Source organism: Calliphora vicina, chromosome 2, assembly GCF_958450345.1.
Source record: "Calliphora vicina chromosome 2, idCalVici1.1, whole genome shotgun sequence".
NCBI lineage: Eukaryota > Metazoa > Arthropoda > Insecta > Diptera > Calliphoridae > Calliphora > Calliphora vicina.
Genome location: NC_088781.1, coordinates 58,749,587 through 58,772,421, shown reverse-complemented (window position 1 = coordinate 58,772,421; position 22,835 = coordinate 58,749,587). Strand labels below are relative to the sequence as shown.

The 22,835-nt window shown below is 33.3% G+C and overlaps 2 protein-coding genes across 2 annotated transcripts; one reads left to right on the top strand and one right to left on the bottom strand.

Annotated features, from left to right (window-relative positions):
- The first annotated feature begins 2,410 nt into the window (after positions 1 to 2,410).
- Positions 2,411 to 3,134, top strand: LOC135952114 (adult cuticle protein 1-like). The gene is made up of 2 exons (XM_065501915.1): positions 2,411 to 2,481; positions 2,578 to 3,134. Exons 1-2 carry the CDS (start codon positions 2,476 to 2,478, stop codon positions 2,950 to 2,952), a joined length of 381 nt encoding a protein of 126 aa, XP_065357987.1. The 5' UTR covers positions 2,411 to 2,475; the 3' UTR covers positions 2,953 to 3,134.
- Positions 3,135 to 9,034: 5,900 nt separating this feature from the next.
- LOC135952110 (adult cuticle protein 1-like) lies at positions 9,035 to 9,871 on the bottom strand. The gene is made up of 2 exons (XM_065501911.1): positions 9,788 to 9,871; positions 9,035 to 9,614 (listed from the first exon to the last, which is right to left on the bottom strand). The coding sequence occupies exons 1-2, from the start codon at positions 9,791 to 9,793 to the stop codon at positions 9,333 to 9,335; spliced, it is 288 nt and encodes a 95-aa protein (XP_065357983.1). The 5' UTR covers positions 9,794 to 9,871; the 3' UTR covers positions 9,035 to 9,332.
- Positions 9,872 to 22,835: the final 12,964 nt, after the last annotated feature.

The following is a 22,835-nucleotide window of genomic DNA, read 5'->3' as shown; positions in this document are numbered from 1 at the left end:
ATGATCAAAAAATTCTGAAATTTGTTTAACAAAATTTTTAAAAACTATAAAATGGAGATTTGAAACTGACGTTAAAAAAATAAAATTTTTTGGTCATACCTGCGAACAAGTTAACGGTATACTACGGAGACAAAATCTCATATAAAAGTAAATATGGATATATTTTAAGTAAAAATTAGCTTTTATTTTAATATATTTCAAAATATGTTAATTTTGTTCCTACATTTCTTGTTCTAATGGCCTGAGACACGTTAATGGCCTGAAGAATTTTTAACCCTTTGACGACAATGGGAAACATTTTTCCCATATATTTAATTAGTAATTAAAACATGTTTTAAATAATTGACATATATTTTATTGCTTTAATAATATAAAATAAAGTAGATTTATATTATATAAAATGTTTAAGTTGAAAATATTGAATAAATTAAGTGCCAAATCATTGACGGGAAATCTCAAAATTTTCTTGCGCTGAGTACTTTGTTTTCGTTTATTGTATTGCTATTTTATTATTTTTTCTGATTTTGGCGGTTGATATATAATATTTAGTGAGTATAGAAGTGTAAAAAAGGTATTAGAAAATTAAAGAGTTAAAAATATACTTTGAAATTGCAAATGAATACCGTGGGAAGTATTTTTCCCTATGGACCACAAGTAAAATTTTTAGTGTTACTATTACTTTTTAGATGATGAGAAGATGAACAAATTTTGGATGAAGAGGATCAATAATTCATTGAAGAGGATATTGAAAACGATGCAGATTTGGGCAAATCGAGGATAATCATCAGGAAATTGAAAATAACGTGCCTTTGGATACACGTCAGGACGCTCCTATTCCATGAAAGCGCATATGAATTCGGTCGCAAAAGCACTTTTTGTGCACGTCGTGATATGTTTACCCCAATGAAGATTTTTTGGATGTTACCAAGCTGGATATGCTAATAAGTGACATAATAATAACAGAGCAGGTATGCGGAGCAGCACGGAAGTTTTTTTATTATTGAACTCAATGAAATGAAAGCGTTTTTAGGAATGAATTTTACCAACCAGGGTCTGCTCCAAAAATAAATTTGTCCTGAAATGTACATAAAGCATTATAATAAGAATAGGGGCAGCGTTGTTCTTATGGATCAGCGAAAAGTATTTTATGTGGTCGACCGCAAATGAAGAACGATTCACTAAGTATTCTATCATGTCATGTTCTAATATTTCACAGTGGTTTGAAAATGTAGTTATTGCTAAGAGCAAGGTCTAGGAAGGGGCCAAGAGGAAAATTGGAATGAAAAACAATTTCCAGCACAAAAAAAGCAAAAGGCCGGTACAATGAAGATGCGTGTAGCTTGTTCAATAAAACGTATAGAGAACAGAACACACAACTTTTGTGCAACATGCATCTCTGCTTCACAAGGATGATAAACTGTTTTCAGAAGTACCACAAATAATTTAAAATCAATAAATATTAGCCATTTATTCAAAACCATTAGTATTACTTTTATTACCTTTATGGCCCATAGGGAAAAATATTTCCCATAAAATTCCAAAAAATCTGTTTGTGTTTTTATTTTTTTTTTTAAATTTTTATTTATTTTAATCTAAAATCATCTAAAAAACCCCATTGGATAATCATAGTCTCGTTATGGTCGTGAATGGATTAATAACTTTAACTTTTTCTAACCAATTTCTGTTTTTATATCTCATTAGAACTACAATTACGTACACATTTCTATTCTTTCAAATTAAATTGCAAAAGTAATTTTTTAATAGCAAATTTTTACAGAAACTGAAAAAATTGCATTTTTCCCCCTTGTAAATGCATCTCAAAACTTCAGAGTTCTACAAACTCAATACTTGCGCAAGTTGGCGTGTGTGGATCAGAACTTAGCTTCTTCCGATTCTGTTTGATTTGTTTAATTCCCAAATGTTTAATACGAGTAAATCTGATTTTAATTTAGCACAGTTTTGCAGTTTTAAAAAATAACTGAAAGTGTAGTTATTACATAAATAGGATTAGTTTCAACTTTTCTGAAGATGAAATTCCAGAATGGAATTCTGTGATAGTCGGCGTATATGTAACCACATTTTCCCATGAGTGTAGCGAGGGAGTTGTTTGTAAATGATGTAATTTAACTATTTACAGTTAGTTGTTCAATTTCTGCAATGGCTGTGCTTTAATATATTTTATGATGTTGAATGATTTTTATTCAAATAACTCTTATCTAAATGTTTATTTTAAACTTTTAAAAGAACAACAAGAATGTGCACATTTTGTACTTTTACTTCTTAAAAAGTGTCATATTTTAATAACTTGTGTTAACACAACCTAATTAAAGATTTTGTTTAAGCAATATGAATGACAATTTTCATATAAAAACTATTGAATTTTTTCAATGAAATCAGAATAGAACTTGAGTTCAAAACAGTAACATAAAGTTTAGTTTTCTGCACACTTTAGTCAGTCCTTTCTTTCAAAGCAAAATGAAAGTAAGTACAGTTTTGTCGATAAAATCTAAATATTAGAGAATTTGGTAAAACTTTGCATATCATTCTTATATTTCCTTGTACTTGGTTTTCTTACAGTTCGCTATTGTTACCTTGTTCACTTTGGCCTTGGCTTTGGGCGTTCAATCATCCATAATTCCCTGGGGTGGTGTAGTGACACAAGTAGCTGGAGGTCCTCTTGCACACACATCTGTTATATCCCCACTTGGTTTACCTTGGGGTGCTGGTGTTGTATTAGGTCATCCACATGCTGCCATCTCCGTTCACGGTCCTAGTGCTGTAGCAGTACATGCTCACGCTGCTATTCCCGCTGCTGTACATGTTCCCGCTGTTGTGGGCGGTCATGCTAGTTATGTTGCCAAAACTCGTGGTGCTGTTCACTCTGCTCCCTTGGCCGGTCACATTAACTCGGTAGCCAATGTCAATGTAGCTCCTGCTCCCGGTACCATCTAAGCAAATGTACTTAACGAAAAATACATAGTCAATGTACATATAAGTTCTTGAAATTAAACAAACGTTCAATGAGATGTTAACAAAGGTTTAACACAAAAAATAATAGAAATTTCTTTGAACATATTAGTTTAGAAATATTGGTAGTTTTATGCTTATCTGTATTTCCCTAATGTTGTCAATATTCCTAAATAAATAACAATATATAGCAAACTTTGGTTTACCAATGATATCTTATGCAAAGCAAAAGTGGATTAAAAAAATTCAAGTAGTTGGTTTTGGCTGTCCACGTAATTAGAAATTTGGAATATGTGCTTTAATTTCTGATCTTATCGTAATATAAGTGAGAAAGTGAGTATAATTAGAAATTATACGATTTAGTTTCTAAAATGGATAAGAACAAGTCATGTTCTCCAAAAAAGAGGAAATTAATTGTGAATTGTTATCAAAATGAAAAACTCTTAATGTCGTCTATCGCTCAAAAGTTCATTGGATTCAAAATATGTCATCCGTACAATTCACTTGTATAATAAGTCAAAGGAGTTATAAACACCAGCCAGGAAGCCTAGGGCACGAAAGACCACTCCAGCAGAAGATATAATTATTTATAGGACCAGTAAAAGAAATCCTTTTTAGTCTTCGCACTCAATAAAGGCTGAAAATGGACAGTAAATAAAAGCAGAAACATCCACACGGAGAATAAGAATGCCTTACAAGAGGCATAAAAATATACTTTTATCGAATGAAAAAAAAAAACTCCGACAGGATTATCACTGCCCGTTTTCGAAACCGAGCCAGAAACGTAACTTGTGTACACTGCTATGCACCAAGCGATGTTGCAGAACCGTCGGTGAAAGAGGATTTCTAAGGCCTCTTAACTAGGATAACTGCATATAAAAACAGCAGAGACATAATGATTCTGACAGCCGACTTCAACGCCCAAGTAGGGCCTGGAATACTGGCCTTAAGAGGGAAATGATGCGACACGGTCTTGGTAGAATGACAGAAAATGGGGAGCTCTTCCTGGAAACATGCATGAATAACAACATGTTCATTGGATCCCCAACCATAACTTCACCGAAAATCAAATCGACAATATTGCCATTAGCCGAAAATGGATAGGGCCGTTGTTAGATGTCCGAAACAAGCGTGGCTCCGATTGCAGCAAGAACAATTCCTTTAAAAGTAGCAGCCATCAGAAAAGTTGATAAAGCCCAAAGAAAGTATAACATCGATAAAACTAAGCACCTAACGATCACACCCACCTAACAATCTCAACGCCTCCCTTCAAATGATTCCAAATAATGCAGTGCCTAATTGGAATACCATTAAAACTTGTGTCATTAATGCAGCCAACGAACATACAGTTGGGAAAAAAATAATAGCACCACTAGGACACTTTTATAATAAACTAGTTGACCCGTCCGGCTTCGCCCGGTAGCATTTACTAATGTTATTTCTTCAAGTTTCTCCAACCCATATACACCGGAAAATATCTTAATTTGTACTGCATACTTTAGGGAGCTTTTTTATTACAGTTGACTGGACTCAAAAAAAAATTTTCAGAGTTTTACCCGGAATTTTTTTCTTTACAAACCATCTCCTGAAAATTTCGAATCGAATAAAAAAATCAGCCAAATCGCTCCAGCCGTTCTCACGTGATGACATTACATACATGGACCATTTAATTTTTATATATATTATAATACATAAATGCCGAAAAATAAAATAGCACCACTTACACATTTTTATAAAAACAGATTTGTTTCGCAAAATTGCTTTAATGGAAAGCACGTGTTTAACAGATTTGATTTTTATTTTAATTATTTCGATCATGAAGTTTAACAAAAAGCTAATATTTTAACCCTTAATATCCCACTGGTACCGCCAGGAACCAACCAAAAAAATTAAAATTTTGTTCAACGATTTTTGTCTAAAATTCACGCTGAGACTTTAAGGATATTTCTTGATACGAGCGCCACAGTTTGCGCCGATTGCCACTTGAAACCGACTTTATTTGACTCACGTATGTTCAGTAAGGTGTCGAAACCTCGAAAATAATAACTTTTGCGAAATTGCGTGCTTTCAGAAAAATAATTTGGTTTAAATACATACAAATTTAAGCTTACAAAAATTATAGTGCCTAGAAACTATTGCGAGTGTTTAAAATAATAATTTTTATTTTATTTTAGTGGATTTTTAAAAATTTTGGTTACAAAGTTTTTTCGGTTTGTTGATTAGAAATGTCGATTAGAATTCGTGATTTTAGAACAGAAGGAGAGCTTTGCGAGTTTGTTAATTCGGTTGCGTGGTCGGAACGTGAAGATGATGGTGATTTTTCTTCTGACGACAGTGATTATGACCCAGATTTCGATATTTATTCAGCTATACGATCCAGGCTACGTCGTCTGTACAAAATACGTCCGATAATTGCCGCATTGAACCGTTACTTTCAAAAAGTAGCAAAGCGAGTAAGATTGTGTGTTGATGAACAAATATGTGAGACAAAGACTAAACACTATATGAAACAATATATGAAACAATACACTGAACTCATGGGTTGACAAATTGTTTCTTATGCGCGATGATTCCGGATTTTGCTATTCATTTGCAATTTATTCCGGCAACCACGACCATCGTGAGGAAAATTAACTGAATTTGGGTGCATCTGCGAAAGTTGTGGTTCGATTGCCTCGCTGTGTTCCTCGATTCATAAATCACTCCATAATTACTACACATCGATTCCCTTGATGGCATATTTGCTTACACAAGGCATCTATTCGCTTGAAACAGATCGCCGTCCACGACTTCCATTATGCAAATTACCACAGAAATTCGCCAATAAAGGTGACTGCGAAGAATACGTGGGAACGTTTCATGAAATCGACGTCACAACAGTTTCATAGAATGACAATAAGATTGTAAATATGGCATAAACAATGGTTGGAATATGGAATAGCCATATATTTTGGCCGATAGTCAAACGCCTGAGAATGCACCAAGCATTGAGCGATATAATAAAAAGAAAAAGGCAATGGAATGCATTCCATGTCCAAACATACTTCAGGAACATAAATACATGGGAGGTGTTGACCTTTTAGATTCGTCACTCGGCCGTAGTCATATCCTCATAAAGTCATTGTTGCGAAACGTCATCGCCCAATATCTTTATTGTTTTTGTAACTTTTTTGAATTACCTAGCTCAGGTAAAAAACACCTATGAGCACCTATGCGCTCAACATATTTTACGAAACACAAGAATGTTAAGAAAGTGTCCGCCAAGATAAGCGTAAATGGATTGATGATCTGACCAAAGAAGCCAACGAATCAAACCACATAAAACCAGAGATGGAGATTTATTAACATCCAAAAGAGACCAGATGGATGTATGGTTAGATAACTACTCCTCGATGTTACCGAAAACATCTGAAAACAGCGCTAAGTTTATTTACCACGTCATAAAAACTCGTTGGGTAACAAACTCACTGTGCTATGACTTAAGGAAGGAGTTATTATTACATTATCCAGGAGATTTGTGCCACCCATATCAATTTCGCAAATGAGATAATCTCTTAAGTCATCAATAAAAGGATATCAGTTGCATTTGATCCGCTTCTCCCCAATGAGCAGATTGTCTTACGTCCCCGAAAATTATGCATTGACCATGTCAACTGCTCTACTTGATATTCATCAATTTTGAGAAATCATTCGGTACGCTTTTCCATTCAGTCATATGGAATACGCTAACATATAAAGAGACCCCAACAAAAATACTTGATATTGTTAAAGCCCTATATCACAAGACAGACTGTCGAATTCTTTATGATGGCTATTTTAGTGACTCATTCACAATAAAAACTGAAGAGATGTAAGGCTGTGTTCTGTCGCCCCTATTTTGAATATTGTCCTCGACAACATAATGAGAAGAGCATCGTGTGGACAGAGGGGAATAACTTGGAGATTCAACAGAAGGCTAGAAGATATCGACCATGTCGATGAACATGTATACATCCCACAACTTTAATGATATGCAGGCTAAGATCAATGCAGTACAAACTGAAGCAGCCTTAACTAAAAGCAATGCCAAAACTAAAGCAGTGAGAATTAATGCTTGAGCATTCGCCGAAGTCTTTTGATTATAACGGGTGTTTCTGCGGACGACGTAAGAAACCGAATAAAATCATTAATTAAAAAAAATTAATTTGGTATCTAAAACCCCAAATGACAGTCAGCACATATTTCGAAAAGAACCAATCAAAACATATTTAATTCCTGCATAAAATCATCTATTCTTTATAGATATGAATCGAGAAATGCAACGAAGAAGGATGTTAACTCGCTACTGGTCTACATAAATCACTGTCTCTGGAGAATTTTAAAAATATTCTGGCCAGTAACGATATCCAATGAAAGGCTATGTGTCTAAACCTCCCAAATAGCGCATACTCTACGAAAGCCCGTTGACGATGTTGGATGGAACTCGCAAGGATGCCGTTGAAAATGAAGACCATCACACACTTGACGCCTCACAGTGGTATAGAAAAAAAATAGATGGAAATAAATATGTAACTTCTAAACGGTAAGTTCGATTTAAATGAAATTTCACATGCGTCGAGTCGTCGAGTTTAAGTTTTGAACTTGGACCTCAAAGTCGTCGAGTTTAAGTTTTGAACTTGGACCTCAACGCGACCACCTCGGTATGTAACATTTTTAAAACGATTGTATTTCTTCGTTTGTGTTCCGATATATAGAATCTCCTCGAGCACTATAAAAAACCTCGTCTTAGCTATCAATTATATCTTATAGCTTAGGAGATATTCGCATTTGAAATTTAAATTTTCAACATTTTTACCCACCTTACTCCAGTTTTTTGATAACAGCGGATCCAAATATTTCCCGATTTTATTTTATTGGACTAACAACACATGTATGTATAAAATAGAAAAATAATTGTTTAAAAGTAAAGACTAAGTCCAAAGTTATATGCATTTGAATTTAAAAAAATTTAAAAAGGCGATTTTTCGCTAATTTTTTGGGAAAAAAGTATTTGTTTTCTTTTTAAGTTATAGCGAAAAATTTCTAAGATTTTTACTTTTCATTAAGTATAGTATTGCTTGATGAAAAACGTGTATTATCACTAATTTCATAGAACATTTAAACGCAGCCCACAATAGAGTTAGATACGATACTGCCACCAATAACTCCTTCGCCTTCTCCTGTACGTGGTCAAGAAGCTCCAAAATAGACTTTGAATTACCGGACCATACACCTTTCAAAACACCGAGACATTGAATGCCTATATCGTCAGTTGAAAAATATGTTTACACCAGCAGACATCCCATTGTATTCTCATGCCCAGAATCATTCATGTTTTGCCTCTTTGCCCTAATCTCCGACAGGCTTGATCTATAACTGAATGAATATAAATGTCAAATGTTGCTGTCATCTGCAAAATAATAGATATGGTTGGAAGTAAAAGGTCGTTTAGAGAAATAAGGAATAGAGTAGGATTTTGATTTTCGGAAGTGGACGAAATGCGCAGGGATCTATAAATCGATTGTTGGATTGTTCGAACAATATAAATAGTATTCCCTTTCATGCAAGATTTAAAAGTTTAAATCAAAATTTCTAGTATTTTGTATTACGTGCATTCTCAAAAATGTAGCACAAAACATTTTTATTTTTTAAACTCAATCTGATAAGTAAGTTGCCAAAACTCTTTCCATATCTACATATATTAAATATTTTTTGCTAATAAAAATTGGTGAAAATTTTCATTTAGCAATTTGTAGAGACTGAAATGATCATTCAACTGCTATAGACATCTGTCTTTGAGTTTGTTTGTGAACCAACCACAGACTTTGGAAGTTCTTAAAGACAGGAGTGAGGGAACTTATTCCTTGATATGCAGTATTCTGAATATTATAGAGAAATAACACGAATTCTCCGTCAAAGGAAAATACTAATACAATATATTCACACATAGTATGGCTAATAGATGGCTGATTTTTTACACAATTTTGCAATAAATAATATTTAGTAAACAAATTTTTTTATATTTTACTTTTTTTACAAAGTACTTGCTTTATTAACAGAAATTAAGAAAATATAGTTGAAAGAAAATTAAAAAAAAAAAATCGAAAAAAGTGTTGAAATGTAAAGAGTGAATAAGTTAACAAGAAAATCAAGTTAATGTGCAAATTAGAATATTTTAGATTGTACCCTGTATTAAACGAAAATAAAACAAAAAAAATAAATTTACAACTAATTTCTTTTGCTCTTTTTCGGAGAAAAGAAAAAAGAATTCAAACATCACACTGGCAGTTTTTGTAAGGGCGGGAAACTTGTTTATTGACTACGATGAATGCACTGAAGGGATGTCCTTACCAGGTACCAGGAGCAGGAGCTACATTAATATTGGCTACCGAATTGAGATGTCCCTCCAATGGAGCCGCATGGACAGCACCACGAGTTTTGGCAACATAACTAGCAGGAGCAGCAGCTACGATAGGAACAGCAGCAGGCCAAGCTGGCAAAATTGGTGATGTGACGGCAGTGTATGAGAGAGGTCCACCAGCTAGTTCGGTAATTACATTACCCCAAGGAATTATGGATGCTTGAGCACCCAAGACCAAAGCCAAAGTGAACAGGGATACGATAGCGAACTGCAAGATGAAGAAAATTCTTATGAAAATATTTTAACACAAACTGTATTTTTTCTTATTTTTAATTAAAATTATTTCATTCAGGACTTTTGATTAAAACACTTTACATTACAATTTAAATTATTATTATTTTATTTGTTTAGATACAACACTTTCCACAAACCATCACTCACTTTCATTTTGAATGTGTTTTTGAAAAAAGGACTCTCAGGAGATCACAGAAAACTTAACTGTGTGTTATAGGTTTCAACTCAAGTTCAATTCTGATTCTCAATTTATAAAATCCCTTAGTTTTATATCAAAACCCAACACCAACATCATCCATACAAATTCACTCATTATTGCCAGCTAATTTATTTTATTTATTATTTTATTGAGGAATAAAAAAAATAAAATAACTTAAGTACAATTAATAGTTTAATAAATAATAAAATTAGATCTTTTGAAGAGAAGAAGGAGGAAAAAAACCCTCAACGCAATAAAATTGCAAGTTGTGGTTGAGTTTTTAAAATTGTTTAAAGTACATAGAATAATAAAACATATTTAGATGAAAATATTCGAGTTGAAACCACTCAATACAACAAGCTTCAGTTAATAAACCTGTCATTATAAGAAAATATTTAATAACAACGAGATTGAAATATGGATCACTGTAAAACAAACCAAGTTTTTACACTGGGAAAAATTGAGACAAAAAAAAAAGGTGAACAAAAAAACCGTGAATCCTATCATAAAGTTTATTCCCAATACGGACAGTACAGCTAATAAACGAATTTTCACTAAAGTGAGTTATGCGATCCATAAGTCGATGAAATAGATCAACAAAATCCACACGATGCTCTTGTGTATTACCTTAGTGTCCTGTACGACAGCCGATGAACTTAATGCATGTTTGAAGTCGTCCGTTTTGTGGATTTACGTCAAGAAACTCAAATTGACTGTGAACATGCGTGTCGAGCTGCAGAATGATTAATATGGAGAATTAATTTCCAAACAATTGCTGGACATTGGCAACGGCAAAATTCCAATTTCCCGTCGCTTTCTGCCAGTTCACCGAATCAAAATCCTAACTCTTCCGAAATATGTTTCCAAACATTGCAGAAAATTACAAAAATCATGATTGGTTGAGTGAACATGCTATATTGGGTGCAAAAAACCTTGATGCCGAGGAATTGAATTTTAAGATTCGAAGCGATTTTAAATGCTTGCAGTTTCCGGTACGGCTTGCATTCGCAATGAAAATTAACAAATTTTAAACGCAGTCACGGCATTAACTTTGAATATCCATGCTTCTCGCATGGTCAATTTCCTGTTCCCTTGTCGGAACACAATCATTATGAGTTTCTTCAATATAATTTTTTAGGGATTTCTAATCAGAATTCCTAAGATATTCCAGATTTTGGCAATATAAAAGTTTTCGTCTCTGATTGTAATTAAATGCAGGACATTAGCACATGTAATCTTCCAACTTCTGATTTTGCTACTCAAGCAAGGAAATTGGGTACCACACAAATTAATGCCGTTAGACCTTGAAAGACCGAAATAATGCTTGAACGCTATAAAAGGAAATCATTTATGCACCGAATCATCAAGTAAGAGATCGCATGTGAAGCCCGGCCAACCAGCCAAATCGATACCAAAGCCAAATATCCATGGCGCTAAGATAATTGTCTTTATTTGATGAGAGCAAAAGGATCCTATCTATTATAAGCTGTTGAAATATGCCGACAGCTATGAAATAGTAATATTCCATCATGACAAAGCTCGGCCAAATGTTGCAATACCTGTTAAAAAGTATTTAGAATATAGTGGTTGGAAAGTTATGCCTCATCCTCTTTATAGTCCAGACATTGCTCCGCTCGGCTACTATTTGTTTCTATCGATGCAGAAAGCTCTTTATGGGATACGCTTCACTTTGGAATATAGTATCCGATATTAGCTTGATTCGTTCTTGGCCTCAAAAGATGAGTAGTTATTTTGGCTTGGAATCTATATGTTGCTAGAAAGATGGGAAAGGTCATAGCTAACAATGGTCAATACATTGAATAAATTTATATTTTACAAATGTTTCAAATTAAAAACTTTGATATCGAGTATGCGATTTGAGAATTTTTGCCCTAAAGTTGAATTTTACATAAAAAATAGGCATTTTTTGAATGGACCTGGTCCCCTCGGTATCAAAAATTATACATTTTTTTTCATTTAAAATATTTGGCGTAAAGTTAGCTTTTCAAATAGTACAAATTAATTATACATCCTCATAGAAATTTTTTAGATAACTTAAAAAAAATAAAAGTACTTTTTTCCCAAAAAAAATTTCGAAAAATCGCCTTTTTTAATTTTTTTAAATTCAAATGCATGTAACTTTGGACTCAGTCATGATTTTTAAACACTTCTTTCTTTATTTGATATATATAGATCTATTGTTAATCCTATAAAACAAAAATGGATAAAATCGGGGAATGTTTGGAACCGCGGTCACAAAAAAACTGGAGTAGGGTGGGTAAAAATGTTGAAAATTAAATTTTCAAATGCGAATATCTCCTTTTTTAAATCGGAACACAAACGAAGAAATAGGATAATTTTAAAAATTGAACATACCCATGTCCTACTTTGGGAACACCTGGTCCCGCTCCTGGTGGGCTCAAATTCAAAACTTAAACTCGACTACACTTCCTCTTTGCGCATTTGAAATTTCATTCAAATCGGCGTAAGGGTTTAGAAGTTACAGATTTATTTCCATCTTTTTTTTATTCTCATACCACTGTGCGCCTGTAATAGATTGGTTCCATGTTTATTTCTTGCTCTCGTTACTTCATCCCATTATTACCCTTCTCTTATTATGGTCATGCAGTTAATTTTAAAATATTCTGTTCGATTGTAGTTTGCTTATTATCATTTCGTGCCCAATTTCCAGTATATCGCTCTTCTGTAGAAATCCGATATTATATCGTGTCATTCCCGCAAAAAAAGCTCAAGCGACAAAAACTTAATTTTACAGGAGAAGGTTTTTATTATTTATTTCTTGTTTAAATTAAGTTAGAGGAACAAAATTTAGTATGAAGACACACTTTGTTCCAATGAATAAAATGAATCCAATTGCTTTCTCAGAATAACAGTATATTTAGTTCATTATTATATAGTCCCGAAGAATTTTTTTTTCAAAAAAAAAAAACGAAAAAAATACGGCCATTTTAAGATCTTCCAAATTTTAATGCATGTAACTTTTTGTATGTACCAGATCTGCAAGTTGTTTTGATTTTATTCAGAATTTTATAGCAAAAATAGCTGATATGTTTAAAAAAATTCCGACCCTACATAGGCGCCCTATATCTAAAACACCAAAAAAAAAAGATCGAGCAGAATTTAAAAAAAAATAAATAAATATACCTAAATATCTCTTCAACTAAAAGAGATAACTTACATATATATAAATATTTTTTGTAGATCTGCTTATGTACTATTTATATTTTAAATTTCAGCTCATTCGGATCATACTTGGATTTTTGGCGATTTTTTTAAAAAAATGTGAGCCCCGCGGTGGTGTGTAATTTTGCTAATTAAGCGTACAGATCTTTATTTACAACTTTGGTATCTTTGGTGACCCCCACTGAAATTTTCCAACAAAAATTTTCGTAGGATATATTTTAATCCTTAAATATCCTTTTTAAAGGGACTTTTTTTTGATTTTCTCGAAAAAAATGGTAAAATTGACCACTAAAGAGAGGAGATAGATAGTTAAGATCTTCCACAAAAATGATCCCCATAAAATTCCACAATATAAATCTGGCAATAAGAATTCTCTAAGACATTAACTTACATTTTTTTCGATTAATAAATGCACCCTTCGATAAAAAATTTAAAACTTTCATCCACTGTAAAAAAAAGACCAGCTGGACTATAAGTTTATTTTACAAAAATTATCTATTCAACATGGCTTTTCAGAAGTATAGGTTCGCTATTCTGTTTCATTCAAAAAGTCTCAATTTGTTGGACAGTGTTATTATACTGGGGTAGTTCATGAACGAACTCGTTATTGAACTATTACATTATTTGAACTAAATGAACGAGTTCGAATCGTTTGCTCACTTAGTTAAATGTTGAACTATGAACTAAAATGTTTCAAATGTACTCTCTTAAATGCGTCTTTTTATACTGTTACGTTTTAACCTTTTCAAAACGCTGGTTTATTTCCTTTAAATAAACCGGATACTTTTGATTGCAAATAAAAGCCGTTTAGTAGTTTGAAAATTGTAACAACTCTTTATTTATTTAAAAATGTACAACAACAGAATTAAATAGTCACTCAGTGTTTTTTTTATACACGTTTATAAATTCGCAGAAATAAAGACACACTTTATAATGTACACGAATTCACTTGAAAAACACAGCACACTTTAAGGCACACAGTTGATGTTTATTTGAATAGCGTCTCTGATAAACTCACTAACGACTGCAACCTCTGCCACTATTTATAACACTGCATTACCATCTAGAAAGCTCTATTTCTACAATGTTCTTTAACTGAATATTCGAATTCAAATATACGGCCGCAGCAAACAGCGTTGCCAACTTACGATCAATGGTCAACTGAAAACTTTTATTTAATAATGCCCACAGATATGTTACAGTTTGCTATTACATCACTGTTATTTGAAAGCATTATGCTACTTTTAAATCAGCCCTTAAAATCGTTATATTTGAATTCAAGTACAATTTCGTAACAATACGAATTCTGATATAATGCCGAAAAAATAAGAATCATAATGGATAGAATCTGTTATCAGAATTATACGACAACTGACAGCAAATTAAAAATCTAAGGAGCATTTTAGCTCCAGTATCATATCTGTTGTTTTATTTAGAAAGTAAAATGAGCGGTCATTGAAATGAACTATTAAGCAAAAGTGTAAGCATTATGTTATAACATTTAAAAAAAATTGAGGGATTCAAACGGTCTCCTATTAGGTCGTATTGTCATAATGTCATAAAATATTTTTATAGTTTTAACAAATTTTTGTTGGGTTTCGAACAAAAAAGTTATAAACTAATAAGATTTTTTGAACTATGTTTATTAGTTTGTCATATAATAACACATTTCCGAGTTATAGGCATTTCAATTCAGCACAACAAGAATTTGTTTAAACTAAAAAAATATTTTACGACATTATGACAATGCGACATAATAGCAGACCATTTGAATCCCTCAAATATATTTTTAATTAAGAAATTTTAGCTTAAGCGACAAACCCCTGTCACAAAAAAACAAAAAATTTTCAAAGTGCACTTAATATACAGTGTGACCGTCACATTTTTATAGATGATGTAAATAATGTCAATGAATTCATTTATTAAAAAAACGCTATATGAAAAATGTGTCGCTTGAGCTTTTTTTGCGGGAATGACTTAATACCGCATTATTCTGAAAATCGAATCCGAGTAGCTTTTTTGTTTTTAAAACAAATTCACATATTTTGGTGTTCTGTAAATCGAGTTCACAGGCTTTACTGATTTCACTTTCGGCAGCTTTCAAACAGCTTGTTGATTGTAAAAACTCGTGGGATTTGCAGAACCTATTCAATTAATTAGTATTTAAAAATTCATGGGTATTCCCGAGAATGAACATATTTTGTTATTATTTTCCAGGAATGGAGAAGGTTTTGAAACATAAGTAGATTAGTTGGGGACCTTCTACATTTATGTTGGTTCATTCACAAATTGCAAAGGAGGCTGTGAGCCGCGAATAATCAACGTATTGTCTGTATGGTTCAATATTCCGAAACCTTATGATTTGGAAACACGTTATTATAGCCTTCGCCACGAATAAAAAGTTTATTTCATTTATTTCATGTGGCCGTATTTTTATAGTATTGTATTCGAAATTTGTCTAAGTGTGATCAACTCCAGACCTCCATCATTTAAGACCACATATGTACATTGTATATGGAACGTTATCATTAAAATATTACTGCATTGCTTATACTTGTATAATACTTGTATTCGTAACTATTTCTTACCTTTAATGGAATCCAGTTTACTCATAACGTTCTTGAACTTCTGTGTCAGTTGTTTAACGTAGCTATTGTACAACACCCAACGGGTATTTTAAGATTGCTCAAGGAGTTTGCGCAAACATTGTTTAAAATAATTTTTCAAAAGCGTAAATTAAATTTGAAATTGATTAACAAGGAAATAGTTTTGAAATAATAATAAACACTAATTATTTAAACCATAATTTACTTTATACTTTATATCTTAAATAATAAATAAATTTCTCCAATAAAATACTAACATTGATGTAAGAGTCAGATGAATTACAAAACAAACCACAGTAGTGTATTAAACATATTCGTTTCTAACCACCCTAATCAAAGCTTAACATAATTCTTGTTACCAATGCTGGTCAGAACCACATTTTTTTTGTTTGTTTGTCTCAAACCAACTACTCTTTTACATTTTGCTGTTTGTTTTTATATAAAACTATTTAAATAGTTTAATTACATATAATTTTGTACTAATGTAAACAACTTTTAAGTGACAGTTTAACAAACCCAACGACAGTTAGATAGACAGACCGACACACAGCTGTTTAGTACTTGTACTAAACTAGTCTCGTCGTACTCGTACGTTTCATTAATTCAGTGACAATTTGACGCCCATTCAATTATTTGCGTATGGAATTGACCACACCTTATCCGCGTTAAATTTATCAGTTCCGTAACGCTAACAATATGCAAACATTTCTACTCAAAGATTATTTTTTTTTTGTTTTCTACACTTAAGTGTACATTTGTTATACATTACAGGGGATGGCCAATCGATTTGGATGAAAAAAATGGGAAATGGTAAGAAAGTTTGTAAAACAAAGATAATTTATGATCTGTTACAGAATTGTTAAAATTTTGTATTTAATTGATTGCTATGACTTAGCAATTGATCAATGTAGTTCACATTTCTTTGGCCAAGTATTGTGTCTGGGTCTGACTGCTACAAAACGACTTTGCAGACTAGGTTTTTGGTTAAAATGTAGTTAAACGAAATAGCAAAACACTATTTTGTTTGATTGAATCAATTCATCACCGATCAATTAGTGGTTTTTAAATGTAATTTTTATTGACAATTTACTATATACAAGAAATATTTAATTCCGGTTGAATAAATTAAATCTTAAATATACCAAAATGAGTTAATCTATAAAAGCCGACAAAACACTTACTAACTCTTAAAAATGTTTTTAAACTAATAACACTAAACAACAAAATCAAATTTTTTTCCAAAATTACAAGGTCCGACCAATAAATTTTGATAGAGGAGACAAAAAAAAAGTCACGTGTATCGGCGTTTTGAAAGGTTACATCTGAATTTCATTTGAGGGGGGGGGGAGTTAAACCTTCTCAACTCTGGCACATTCTTATTGTTAATCGTCATAAGAAACCATATGATCCTTACATTTTAGGTATAAAATGTGTTCAGCAAAGTTATGTAAAATGTTACGGAGAATATTTTTGTAGAACCACCATTAAAACAGGGATTATACGTGAAATTTTACTATAAGTCCCTGAATACATCAAAACGGAAAATTCAACCAGAAAGTCAGAAATAAGACATAACAAAAGAGAGCCGAGGGTTAATTTCGAATTTATTAAGAATTTAATTTTAAGGAACATTTTAGGTATAAAATGTATTCAGCATATTTATGTAAAATGTTACGAAGAACATTTTTGTATAATATGTTAAACCTCTAAATCCCCAAGACATGGGTCTTTTTGTCCTTATTTTAAAAAGAGCAACAAACACCATTAAAACAGGGATTTAAGGGGTTAAAATGTTCTTCAAAAATATTATCCGTGGAATTTTACTATGAGTCCCTAAATAAACCAAAACGGAAAATTCAATCAGAAAGTCAGAAATAAGACACAACAAAAGAGAGCTTACGGTTAATTTCGTATTTTTTAAGAATTTGGATAATAAGTTATCATTAATTTCATTTTTTTAGGTCTAGGCAATTTCACTTCATTACCATACGATGTCCAGCATATTTCAGCTATAAGCGTTCTTCAATGGGTGCGCATGTTAAATTTTTCGGATACTTTAAAATAAAATTCTTAATAAATGCGAAATTAACCCTAAGCTCTTTTTTGTTGTGTCTTATTTCTAACTTTCTGGTTGAATTTTCCGTTTTGGTGTATTCAAGGACTCGTTGTAAAATTTCACGGATAATATTTTTGCGGAACATTTTAACCCCTTAAATCCCTGTTTTAATGGAGTTTTTTGCTCATTTTTAAAAGCAGGACAAAAAAGACCCATGCCTTGAGGATTTAGAGGGTTAACATATTCTACAAAAATATTTTCCGTAACATTTTAGATAACTTTGCTGAACACATTTTATACCTAAAATGTAAAGATGACATGGTTTCTTATGACGATTAACAATAAGAATGTGCCAGAGTTGGGAAACTTTAAACCCCCCTCAAATGAAATTCAGATGTAAACTTTCAAAACGGCGATACACGGTCTTTTTTTTTGTCTCCTCTATCAAAATTTATTGGTCGGACCTTGAAATTTTGGAAAAAATTTGAGTTTATTGTATAGTGTTATTTGTATAAACTTTTATATTTTGTAAATAACAAAACATTAAATGAAGACTTTATGTACAAGGTGGCGCAAAAGTAAACTTCCGATGTTTTTTGGCTGTAATTAAAAAAAAAAATGAAAAACTTTGATTCTTCTTGTGGCCAAAACTTCCGGCGATAGGTCCTCACATTCTTGACGGATATTGTCTTTAAGAGCTGCAAGAGTCTGAGGCTTGTTGACATAAACCTCCGACTTCAAAAAGCCCCACAAAAAGAAGTCTGGAGTGGTCAAATCAGGCGATCTTGCTAGCCAGTGCAAATCGCCAAACGGGAGATTAGGAGCCCGGGAAATGCATCCTTCAGCATATCGGTTGTGGCACGTGCAGTGTGTGCCGTTGCACCGTCCTGTTGGAACCACATGTTTTCCAATACCAATTCATCAAGTTGCGGCAAAAAGAACTCGTTGATCATTGCTCACCATTCACAGTAACCGTTTGGACCGCGACGTCTTCGAAGAAAAAGGTCCGATGTCTCCTCCAGCAAAAACAGCACACCATACAGTGACTTTGAGCGGGTGTAATGGCTCTTCGTGGGTTACACGCGGATTTTCAGTGCCCCAGAAGCGTAAATTTTGCTTATTTACGTACCCGCTAAGATGGAAATGGGCCTCATCACTCATGATTATTTTTGATTAATCACCGACCGATTATTGGTCAAATAAATAGTCAGCAATATTCCGCGTTCTGGAGCAGTGCACTGCAGTGTAGCGTAACATTGTATATTAACTTGTATTTCGCATGTGTTTACTACACAAATGTCAAAACAGAACTGACATTAGGGGCTGTTCCAGAATGACCCTGAATGTATTTCATAGTCTGACTTTTTGTATATTGCAGTTAGCAATTCATAATGAATGTCATTTGTCAATTTGTTTGTGCCGCCTTTTGCATTCTTCTTTCGCTCATATTCTATGTTTCGTATGTCATAAGTAAGAACATCAGATTTAAATTGAATTGAACCTTGCCAAAGACGGTTGCAAAACTGCGGTAAGCTGTTTGTCTCTATAACATAATATTAAATTAACTTTAACCTTTTTTTAGAAATAAACATAAATACTTTTATAAAGCATTTTGTTCAACGCAAAACCCGTCTTTTATTTACGAGTTCAACATTTTTATTTCGCAGTTTTTTGTATATTTGTGTGTACAAAATAACTGCACTTGCTTGTCGCCGTGGTGTTTGTATTTCAAGCCAGAACAATTGGAATATTTAATAAAATTCAAAGATGTTACAACACTCTCCACTGCGCCGGAGCCCTCGTTTGAAAGGTGATAGCGTAACATCTGAACCTTCTGATGGTACACAGCCAGTGTCATCCGCAGCCAGCGGCACACAAACAACTACACAAGCAAGAGATGCCGTTAAAATTAAAAACGTGACTTCCACACCACCCGTCCAGATGCAGCCAGCATCTACCGATGATAGTAAAACTGCTACATCTGCCAATGCCAAAGGTGCTCAACAGACACAGTCCGTGTCAAAACCACCAGCAAGCCATTCCAAATTCACCACACCAGTTCAGACGCTACCGAAGACATCATCTACCAGCGTGCTAGAAATGCAAAAACACATTGCCATGTTACAGCGTCAACTTTCGGATGCTCAGGTGAAGCTTTCTGACAGTAATCGCCAGTGCCAAGAACTACAGTCAGTTATCCAAAGAAAAGACCAGGTAAGTGACCATAACCTCAAACATGTTAGTGCTTCGCAATCAACAATTTCCGCCATTGACCAACCGCCACCAACAACATTCGCATTGCATTATATAAGTCAACCAACAAATACATCGACAACTTACACAGCCGCCATGTCTTGTATGCAAACTGCTTCGACATCCAGCAGCATCGCTGCACTGCCGACGCAAGCAGCACAGACATCAAACGATTCGTTGGTTCTGCCGTCATTTTGTGATACAAACACAAACATGCCTTCGATGCAAACAGCGCCTACTATTACAAACAGAACCAATACGCCGACGCAAGCTGCACCTGCATTTAATCACATGTATGTGTCGCCCGCCACAAACAATCCGATACCGCCATTTTGGGAATTAAGTCAACAGCCCTCTACTGCAAACACAATCCCGAATTCAACCATCATGCCAAGGAAAACTCAAGATTTGCCAGACTTTTGCGGCGATCCAGAAGACTGGCCCTTATTCTACACAGCGTTCACTCAGTCGACTGCTGCGTATGGTTATACGAATTTAGAAAATAATCAACGTCTACAAAAATGCCTAAAGGGAAATGCGCGAGAAGTAATTAAATCATCCTGACAACGTTGATGCCGTCATAGAGCAACTTAAATTTCGGTTCGGCCGCCCTGAGCAGCTCATCCATAGTCAGCTACGTCAAGTAAGGGATTTGCCGCAAGTTTCAGAAAAAAATTTAGTAAAGCTGGTTCCGTTTTCCACTAAAGTTAAAAATTTAGCAGTTTTTTTACAATCAGTGAATGGTCAACAGCATATAGCTAATCCGACTTTATTGGAAGAGTTGATAGCGAAACTGCCCATGAGCAAAAAATTGGATTGGGCCAGAACAGCTGCAAGTATTCAACCATACCCTACTATTATTGATTTTAGTAACTGGCTTAGTGATGTGGCCAACTTAATATGCAGTGTTCAGGAAGTTGACCAAAATGATCAGAAACGCCGAGTCTTACTACATACCACCACGGCAAACCAACCAAAATGTCCTATATGTCAAAATCCTCATAAAATTTATGATTGTGATCGTTTTTTAAATATGAATACACAGGATCGATGGAAGGAAGTAAAAAGGATTCGAGCGTGTTTTTCATGTTTGAACGTTGGTCATACCACCCGAGAATGCCGCCGTAAGAAAACATGCTCGAATAATGGATGTCAACGCAAGCATAACAAACTACTTCATGAGAACACACCTTGTGATCCATCTTCTACATTGCCATGCCCTACCAACCAACCTCAAGAAAATGTCCTCAGCTGTTCTGCTAAAAGTAACAACAAATTGTTATTTAGAGTTTTACCTGTAACATTGTATGGTAAAAATTGTCATATGGATATATATGCCCTGTTTGATGATGGCTCATCCATTACAATGCTAGACAGAGAAGTGGCAGATAAAATTGGCGTCCATGGAAAAAATTGCCCTCTAAATATCCAATGGTTCGGTGGAAGATCAGCCTGTGAACCAGCTATATCGTTCAACGTTAAGATAAGTGGGAGCAATAGGAAGAGTTGCCACCTACTTAAAGATGTGTATGCTGTTTCTAATTTAAACTTGCCCATGCAAAGCCTAACGCACGAAGAAATTGAAAAGGTATTTAAAGGTTCACCTCATTTACCGGTTAAACCCTACACCAACGTAGTGCCAAAATTATTAATCGGTTTAGATCACGCATTTTTAGGGTTGCCATCTATCACCAATAGACTTGCCACCTTTTGAAATTTCCAAAACGGGACACCACTAAATGATCAGAGAACGATGGAAAAAACATGGAAAATGACCTAGCGTGGGTTATAGGACTTGCTGAGTACATTACAAATTGTGTCAAACAATTTTAGAAACACCTTCAAATTCAGAAGTTATTCTGAAAAAACCGTTTACAGTGATGTTTTTCAACTTATCGATCTGTAACTCAGTCAGTTTTTGTTCAGTTTTTATTTTTTTTAACGTGTTGGGAAAGAAAACTCATTACGCTTCAAAATGACATGCATTTATTGATACATTTGTAAGTTATAAGTATTGTTTTTGTTACGATCTTTTTTGATTTGTGTCTCTTTTCATTGTTTATTTTGATATGAAAGCTTATAAAAATTTATATCAATGTATAAAGAAAAGTTCTTAATAAAACATGGTTTTAATTTTTCAAATCGGATGAAAACTGTAAAAGTTATTCAACTTTTCATTAATACCTTTTTGAGTATTTTCTCCCACAGCGCATATAAATGTAAAAAAAAACAGGGTAAATATTTTCGAACTTTTTTCGAAAAAGTTTAATAACTTTTGCAAATATATAAACCGATTTTAATAAGTAATATCTCCTTTTTGTCTATATAAAATTGTCTTTAAAGCACTGTGCAAAAAAAATTTGGTTTTCATAGAAAAAAATTAAAATAACTATTGTTGAAAAAAAAATAAAAAAAAAAATTTGACTTTTTTAATAACTTAAACAATTTCTTAGATTATTTTATAAAATTTTGAAATCGGTTTTAAAATGTCTGAGTTAGAGGTATTGAAGTACTACCTACCCTAAAACACTTGTTTCAAAATAACTCAAAATTTTGAGGGTGTTCAAAATCTTTGAAAACTGTATTAGCATGTCCTCACCTAGGCATACAACCTCCATTAGGTCGCTTTTCAAGTTCTGACAAATAGTGTTATTTTGAAGCAGTGTTATTATCCTATTTTATTTATTAAAATCAACAATAACACATTAATTTCAATTGTGTGAAATCTGAAGAACTATTACTGTGAAAGTCTTCGAACTTTATATAATAGTTATTTTCGAATATCTGGAGCACTATAATTGTGGAAGTCTTAAAATTTTGCCCTAATATCACCCTTGCTATTCTACATTTTTTGGGTGAAAATGTTATTGTGTTAGT